The 9,086-nt window shown below is 49.3% G+C and overlaps 1 protein-coding gene across 2 annotated transcripts; it reads right to left on the bottom strand.

The window, feature by feature from the left end:
• Positions 1-4,764: 4,764 nt before the first annotated feature.
• Positions 4,765-8,931, bottom strand: LOC122368342 (protein RFT1 homolog). 2 transcript variants are annotated; one of them, XM_043342187.1, is made up of 7 exons: positions 8,783-8,931; positions 8,105-8,294; positions 7,582-7,809; positions 6,984-7,223; positions 6,278-6,528; positions 5,892-6,027; positions 4,765-5,447 (listed from the first exon to the last, which is right to left on the bottom strand). In XM_043342187.1, exons 2-6 carry the CDS (start codon positions 8,174-8,176, stop codon positions 5,958-5,960), a joined length of 861 nt encoding a protein of 286 aa, XP_043198122.1. In that variant the 5' UTR covers positions 8,177-8,294; positions 8,783-8,931; the 3' UTR covers positions 4,765-5,447; positions 5,892-5,957. The 2 variants fall into 2 exon arrangements, with proteins under 2 accessions (XP_043198122.1, XP_043198123.1); XM_043342188.1 differs by lacking the exon at positions 8,783-8,931 and having other exon boundaries at positions 7,582-7,810; positions 8,105-8,203.
• Between the last annotated feature and the right edge of the window lie 155 nt (positions 8,932-9,086).

Raw genomic sequence — 9,086 nt, 5'->3', positions numbered from 1 at the left:
ATGGTTAGTGAAAAGTGGCCGGATAACTAACTAGTTGGTAAACTTTTTTTACAGTGTGTTGCCGTTTTCAAGTCAATCATGCGAATATTTTTGTAACCATTCTCAGTATCTCTTACGAATCAGTACTTGCGGCGGAAATGGGTTAATTCACATTCATTCGATGTTGAACGAGCATAAGGTGCAGATACTATTCTGGGTACAGTTTCAGAAGTCATTGGGCCTGTTGATAGATGAAGTCGTATGAGCCACTCTGGAAGGTCTAAAACTGTGAATTCTTTCATGAGTATGCACTATACAGCGTATATGCACATACAAATATAGAAGCGAAGGAGTTGAAAATCAGCACTTTATGATCCGTTACCTTGAAACCCGCTTTTAGCGTCTACCGGGTAACTACAAGCTGTTATGATTTTGTTTGTACTGATGACTGAATTTCAGTGTGTGTTTCTGTATAAGCAACCTGCAACACAATTGTAAGTAGGTACTTACATGAGATAATGCATCACATTGTACATTGAATTAAATACGTCATCGAATACGTCATTGAATTAAACACGTCATAATTAAATACGTCATTAAATCGTCATTTGTTTCTATACCTACTTATCTTTTTCATTTGCCGGCCATGAGACAAGGCCGCGGCACCGAACAAGAGGGATAAAGATGGCAGTGGCGTGCACCACTCTCCCCCTCTCTCTCCCTCCCTCCCTCCCTCTCTCTCTCTCTCTCTCTCTCTCTCTCTCTCTCTCTCTCTCTCTCTCTCCCCCTCTCTCTCCCTCCTCGTCCACGCGTCGTTTCACGGCATGCTCGGACCATGTGGCGGTGACGGTGGTGCGTTATTTTTACCACCTCCCGTCTCCCCACGTCGGCCGCCGCATACGACACCGACCGACCCAGTGACGTCACTGCCAGGACAGGGGGCGGGCGAGTTACGTCACCGTCACCCACGCCCATAGTCGTCCAAGTTTGGGACCGTGGGAGCTATTAGAAGTAAGGCGATACTGGAAACTGGAACTAAGCTTAGAATATATTTCCCGTGATGGCTAATTATGATGTTAAGTTTGAAAATGTTGAAAGCTAATCGGGAACAAAACTTGCCCTGATTAGAATATTTCTATTCCATCCTATATATCTCTTTCTTTCTCTGTTTCATCGTCCTCCCACTATTTCTCTCTTCTTTTTCCTTTTTTCGCTCGTCTTCTCTTCTTAACTTTCTCGCACCATCCCCACCGTCTCTCGACTCGGTCGTCACTCACGAATATCTCTGGTCCAGCAGGTTACAGCCAAAGATCGACCGGGCCTTTAGTACCCGCATTAGTCTGGCTAATTTCCGGCCCGGTCTCCCAAGGAGTTCTCGGGCTGTTCTCAGCCGGTCGACTGACACTGGCCGGCAGACGTCTCGACCATTAGTTCCCCGGGGCGGTGCCGTGCCCTCTGACTGGTCCAAATCCAGCACGGACCGAGGGCGGCCGGTCCACCCACCTGGCTGACCGGACCAGAACGCGACAGATTAGCCCATTACGACGGGACGACTTGGCTCTCAAAGACGTCACCCGCGCCGCCGCCGCCGGCGCGAGGTCTGATGAAATGGATGGTCTTTGCGAACGGAGCTTTTAGCAGACACGCCAGTATCTGTACCGCCAGTATCGGTGTTAGTTATATCACAATATGAATATCCGCAAAAGTCTGTTTATTTCTTCCATCCATTCATTCATTCGCATGTTTTTTTTTATACATCCATGCGCTTTCTTGCCCACTCCTGCTTGCGATGTTTTGTTGCCGATCCGCCTCTGGTCGTATGTTTTGTCAACGTATCCCCTTTTATCCTAAAAACAGCCGTCGATACTTCGCCCCGGATGTGTTGCTATCTGAGCTGCAACGCTGGCTCCGAGGTGTCTGACCTGGTTTGACAATTCACGCTGCTGATATGTTTAGCTGAGCCTCACGGGATGCGGCCCTGAGTGTCGGAAATCCGACAGGAAATTGCTGTAGTGGAGATATGCGACCTACATCGCCGATTAGACAAGTCCTGTTGTGCGAATATCAGCAGTTCAAAGGTGCTGTGCACTGCAGTAATCTCAACAGTTATAACATTCTGGTATGGCTGGCTAATTTGGCTGGTCCGGAGTGATGTTTGGGTATGAATGACAATCATTTAAAAATACGTTTGCTTCCATTACCATGCATGTGTTGACACACATCCATAAATGAGCATGTCAAGCTTCCTCTCCAGCGCTGTATTTCAGTGCTCCATTTTCTATATTCCCTAATTGGGCGTTGTGTGTCTCGTTTTCGGCGCTCCGGGCGCCTCGTTGTCTGGCCGGCCGGGCTGAGCCCCCTCGGCAGACGGTGACTTCATTATGCTGATCGACAGTGCCCGTCTGTGTGCCAACCTCTTCAGTCGCACGGCTCCTGGTAGAGCTGCGACGGCTCTCAGAAATGGCTCGGATTGCAGTGTCGGGGAACGGTATACAAAAGGACTCGGGAGGCGACGGTGAAACTTGCACTGCGTTGGAGATGGGCCTATTTTTGTCTACCATTGTGGTATAATTTAATGGCTTTGATAGGTAGCTTCATAGTTTATCCTAACACACTTACAACATTCTCTAAATCCGTTTGCCATGTGCTAATCAAGGTAAATCATAACATTTATTTGTATAAATATTTACTTACGTAACAAGGTATAGTAGCACTAAGGGAGAAGGCTAATGACCATTCATTTGGGCAAATAAGTTTTCAAAACGAGTAAACTTTTACTCTTGGCTGTTAACGCTCCACGCATAAGTTACTCATCCAAATATACCTACTTATGGATGGCGAGTCAAATATCAATTACTCTCCTCTCATTAGTACACTGAGAAAAAAAAAAATTATTCCCCAGGGGTGTTTTACGGGTGTCAGACACCATTGGAGGTGTCATCGAACACCCAGATTGGTGTTGAAAAATGCTGTTTAGGGAATCATTAAGGTGTACAACACCACGATGACGCCCTTTCAAGTGTTCGTTCGCATGCGAGCGTTTAGATATACCTTAATGGGATTCAGCATGACACCTTAATAGGTGTCCGACACCCACACCCATCCGGGTATCAAACACTCTAAGGTATCAAACACCCTAAAAGGTGTCAAAAATGTTCTTTTAAAAGCATCTGACACCCTTATGATGCCTTCACAGGTGTTGCCATTTATTGAAGCGGAATGTTAAGAGTGTCCGACACTGCTAGAGGTGTCACATTGACACTTGCAAAAGGATCTGACACCAAAAACAGCGTGAAAAAAATGAGGAAAAATATTCCCATGGGGTGTCTCACGGGTGTCGGACATCATTGCAGTGTCATATATAACGCCCAGATTGGTGTCAAAAATGTTGTTTTGGGAATCATGGAGGTGTACAACACCACGATGACAACCTTCAAGTGCAACGCGCTTTTAAACACACCATGATGGGATTCAGAAAGACACATTAATGGGTGTCCTACACCAACATCCATTCGGGTGTCAAACACCCTAAACCATCAACACTTCAAAAAGTGTAAACAAAAATGTTCCTTAAAAGGGATCTGATACCCTTGTGATACCTTCACGTGTGTTGTCATTTGTTGAGGAACATTCCAGCATGAGTCATGAAATGTTTGAAAGCTGTCGTGTATTCGAACCTAAATCATCACATAAATTGTTCTGACGTCACTTGTGTTAGGAACCAGGGATGCGGTGTCTAACGGATTTTCAGTGACTCGCACTCCCGCTCTGTCTTCCAAAATGGACTCCTATTCCGGCCAGAACTGCCAACTCCATCAGACTCCGACTCTGACTCCGTAGCACTGCTAGAAACCACAGCAGGTCCAGTGGTTTGAATCATTACCCAATCAGCAAGCTTCATTGTGTGACGTCATTTGTGTGCTAGTCACGGCGTCAACCATGCGAAGATCAAAAAGCGCCACCTTGCAGGAAAGCCGTTAGATTTCAGCGTATATATCTTTCCCGAGCGAAAAAAACAAACATTCCAGTTTTTTGGCGCTTTTGTTTCAATTGTGGTGGCTCTGTTCGAAGGCCCATACAGATGGTGTTTGCGCAAAATTTCTAACGGAAAATCCCCGACTATTTAGTGTCGACAGCTGCATATTAACTTTTTGAACACGCATCCATCACAGCTTGTTTATTGGCTGTCTGTGGTTTTGGGCTGTGTTGCTGTTGGTTGCTGTATATCAATATACCGTGTGTTGCTGGGTGATTGTGATAATATTTTGATGATTAACCTTTTTATTCAGCGGTAGAGAATTCTGAAAATCCCAGGGGGTGCCACAAACCCCTAATTATCCACCCCTGTTTTTTATTTTAAGTTCCATCCAGTACCAGTATGAGTGTTTATGGCAATGGAAGGTAGGTGAAACATTTCATTATTGTAATTTTAATCTTTTGAGACCTGAATTTCAACATTCTCTTGAGAGCCTGAGAGCATTCATGCCAAGGTTTCTGAGTCTGTTTCATGATAAAGAGACAATATTTATAATGGAGTCAACTTGTGGGTCAAGTCAGCAAAACTTGATAAATGAGTATGACATCACCTCTACACCTGTCGGCTCCTGTATTGTAGTGATGGCAGGTTCAATGCTGAGTCTCAGAATAATAGCCAGCGAGCGTATACCTACTGTTGTTTTGTATTTATATGCCCGATCGGCCCTAATGTGTAATGTCTTGCATTTCTAAATATTGAACTGTAATGAATGAGATGCTGTAATGAGGTACTGTAATGAAAAGACTGCCTCAGACTGAAAGGTTCTATTTAACCAAATATGACTGCATGTCTGCTACAGAATGAAACACTGACAAACACTGACACTGACATCAGGCACTGACAAAGTGAATGCACAAGAACGATAAGGACTTCTGGACTTCAGAGCAAGAGATACACCCTACGCTCAAGAACGCCGCTGTCACCACATATAGCATACAGCACCCGGTCGTGCCCATCATTAGCCTACAAGCCCCACCAGACGCTAACCGGCCACGATTTTACCGCCCTCTACGAAAAGCAGTCATCTCACTTTGCAAGCGACCTCTACTACGATAGAGGAATCGACAACTGGCAATCCGGCCTGATCGCGTCTCTCCGGTCTTACCACTTTGGCTATGCAGTGGTGGTAAACGGTAATGGGCTTCCGCGATTACCATAAGCTCCAGGGAGGTGCCATCCCCACACCTCCCCTGCCGTCCCTTGCATCGCCATCGTTCATCACAAATGGCGGAGCTTTGCAAGCTTTGCAATGTTCATCACATCGTTCATCCCATGGGCGGCGGCGGAGCTGGGGTACAGCCAGCTCTCGGAGCCGGCTGCCAGCAGGCCGGCGGTCACCAGCGCGGCAGCCACGGCGGCCGGCGGGCGGAGACCGAGCAGCGGCGGCACGGACACCGCCGGCTCCAGCGGCAGACCGGCCACGAACCGGTAACTGGCGACACACGGGGCGGGGACAGGGTGAGAGAGGTACGGGACACTGTATCGGGCATCAGCGACACACGGGGTGGGGACAGGGTGAAAGGGGTACGGGACACTGCATCAAGCGCCAGCAACACACTGGACGGGGCGAGCGGGCAGCAGCAGCAGAAAATGGGACGAAGACATGATGGTTGAGAGTGGCACGGGACACTGTATCGGGAACCAGCAGCATACGGGGAGGGGACGGGATGATAATTGAGAGGGGGGTACAGGACACTATTGGGGACAGCAGACATTCGTATCAGTCGATGGACGGGTGAAGTAACGAGATCCAAGTATATCGAGATCGGCGAATAAAGCGTGATATTGACTATCCATGACAGATTGGATAATGATGTAAATACCTAATTAGACCAATTAGGACAAATCAAATCTATTCAAAAACACAAAAACTCACCAAACGTATATCCTGGTCAGCATATTGACACAGTTGGCGAGGATAAATCCAACCCCGCCGAATAGCCTAGTAAAGATCCCTGTCGAGATGACGAATATCACACTTCACAGATAGCAGCACCATCTTCCGGTTATACCTGAAACACCGGAAAACGCCACAACACCTGTCAAAGCGCCCGATAGTAACGTTCCTAGCTTCACTTTATCGACACGACTGGCCAGCCTTTCCACTTCGCCTTTAGCCGCAAAAGGCAGTCTAACAACAAAAACCAACATGAGAACGTCATTTCCTAATCCGCTCAGCCTCTACCGACTAATTTACCTCACTCCTTACTAAGCCACCGACCATTTCCCGACTGCTTTCCATAAACCCTCCACGGCACTTACCCATCGATCTGTTCCTGGCGCATCACCGCGAACGTGTAGCACTCCAGCACTCCATTCACCGCCAGTAGGAGCACATAGGCGCACTGGGCGCGCAGCAGACTGACGGCCGGACCGGCGGTCAGCAGGGCGCCTCCGTACAGCCGCAGCAGCAGGTGGGAGTAGCTCCAGCCGAACGTGACGGCAACCAGACCGAGCAGGCTCATGGCGCGCAGCAGGTCGTGCAGAACCCGGCCCGCCGCGGCAGACACCGGCTGCAGGGAGAGGGGGTAGGGTCAGACTCATAGCGCGGAGTAGGTCGTGTAGCACCCGGCCCGCCGCGGCAGACACCGGCTGGAGGGGGAGGGAGCTGTCAGGCACCGGCTGGAGGAGAGGTGCCAAACTGTCCCCTTCCAGTGACTGGCGAGAAGGGGAGAGATGGCCAGAGGGATAGAAGCTGAGCAACAAAACAAACCGAATGACAAAAAAGACACCAAGATGAAGATCACAACGACTGGCAGTAAGGACTTATAGCGGAGATGAAGAGTAGCTACGAGTATAATTGGCTAATATCAGAGGAGTGTGTGCTTACAGCTTTTTCGGCGCCTCACCGGGCATCGACACACTGGTCAACGTTACTGATATTTTCACCAAATGCCACTACTCCTCAGTAATAAAAAACACACAAAAAAAACTAACATCAATCACCTCCTACCACACAATCAGCTACCTTTCCCCGTTCCACTGTGCGCGAGAAGTAGACGTAGGCGTTCTCCTCGACTGGCTGAAAGAGGAAGCGGGCCGCCAGGCTGCCCAGGTTGGCCACCACGTCGTACAGGCCCTGCTCGGAGAAGTCGAGCAGGTGGAAGGCGGTCATCAGGTAGCGCTCGCCCTCCGTCAGTAACTGCTTCAGCAGGCCTTGTTTGAAGAAGCTCCAGGTGAGGGCCAGCTGGTCACGGTCCAGCGCCGGCTGACGGGGAGGGGAGGAGAGGTATTACTGATCAGTGAAGAGAGATGGCAGCACGGGTCACATCGCCACCGTCGCGACAGGAAATGTTAGAGGCAGACGGGGTTGCTGGGAAAACGTGGCAGCACAACTTTGGCTCTATTTCTGAGGATACTCGATCCAGCGCTGCCGTGAGCTGTCTGTAACACAGGTAGGTCTTAATACCGTTTGACTGCAATCTAAGAGGCCTTAGACCCAAAGTTCTAGCTAAATGAAACGAAGAATGCGACGACTTGGCCAAAAGAAACCACTATGACCGCGAAAACGCTTGACTACATTTGAAACCCCGCCCCTTTACAAATATGTAGTTCACTGGCCTCACCTGTCCCGGCACCAGTCTGGGTCCCAGCTCGCTCGCCGACTTCACCGGTAGACAGTTATCCGGTGAGCGGACGTGCCAGAGCAGGGTGCCGTAATAGATGACCACGAGGAGAGCGGAGCTGACCGCGTGGCCCACACAGTAGGCCCAGATGGCGTGGGACGGGTACAGGGCGATCAGCCAGGCTTTGAGCGCCACCCGACTGCACAGACTGACCATGTCGGCTACCACCTTGGGAGAGAGGGAGAGCGGGTGGGTGAGAGAGTGGTGAGAGGAGATGGGGAGGGGCGAGAAGACGATAAGAGAGTCAGAGATAATCCACATATGCCAGCAAGGTAGGGAGAATGCAGTACTTCAACGCGGTGTGAACGATCGACGATCCGCAAACGACTGTCACAGCAGGCGATTTGAGCTTCGGATATAATTTCACTGATATAGCAGAGTCATCGGGGAACCGACGCGCCTCAAATATTTTCCCCTGACACCCTGTTCCTCTCCTCTGCGTCACCCCACCGCCGTCATTCACCTTCAATTTGACAAAGAGCATGGCCTGCGCCAGGATGACCAGCGGCTGGGCGGCCGTCTCCAGTACGACCATGGCCGCGGTGACCCACACGCCCAGACGGTACTCTGAGGTGACCTCGGGCGCCGGCTGGCTGAGCGCGTGCAGCCAGAGGCCGGCCAGCGCCGCCGACACCGCCGCTGACACGGGCACGCTAACAGGGGAGCGGGGCGTCAGTCAGAGGCAATTACAACACTGCTCTTTTGTAATACACTCAATTCACTGGCAATAAAACATTACATACTTATGTGCCTATGACGATCCCCACATCTGAAGAAATAAACGTCATTTATCGAGGCAATGACCTTTTAAAACCACTACTCCTCAACAGAACTGTGCCGATTAGCCGATTAGCATACCCATTGACTGCCTCCACAGTCCACATTCCACAACAACACCTGTTTTTGAAGTAGGTACCTATATCGACAGTTCCCAGCAAGCACATCCTAAGTGTCAAATCTTTGGAATTGAGATTTCTATACCATTCGACTCAGCTCGTCGAGCTGAGTAGAATGGTATGAAAATCACAGTTTCGAAAATTTGACACTTGGGATGTTCTTGCTGGGAACTGCCGATATGCAGCTTCTCCCAACAGCTGTGACCATTTCGAGTTAAACTGATGTCCGGACTGGAGCGATGTACCTGAGCCACACCAAGTTGATGGCCTGGCGCCACTTGCTGCTCTCTGTCACGCCCAGCGCCGCCCGACGGAAAGCCTCCACACTGACAAAGGTGGCAGTCGAGTAGAGTAGAGCCAGCCTGGGAAGCAGACTAGGGCTTCAGAACTTTGAACAGAATTGATTTACCTACTTTAAAACTACACTTAAATAAAGAACTGAATGTCAGTCAAAAGGAACAGGTAAATCGGTACATGCTTATGAAGATAACCGTATATTACTTCATTTTATACAATAACTAGAAAATAAGAACAAACTCTGTTCAACTA

This window comes from Amphibalanus amphitrite, unplaced genomic scaffold (genome assembly GCF_019059575.1).
Source record: "Amphibalanus amphitrite isolate SeventyFive unplaced genomic scaffold, NRLGWU_Aamphi_draft 000940F_arrow, whole genome shotgun sequence".
Taxonomy (NCBI): domain Eukaryota; kingdom Metazoa; phylum Arthropoda; class Thecostraca; order Balanomorpha; family Balanidae; genus Amphibalanus; species Amphibalanus amphitrite.
This window is presented reverse-complemented; position numbering and strand designations above follow the sequence as displayed.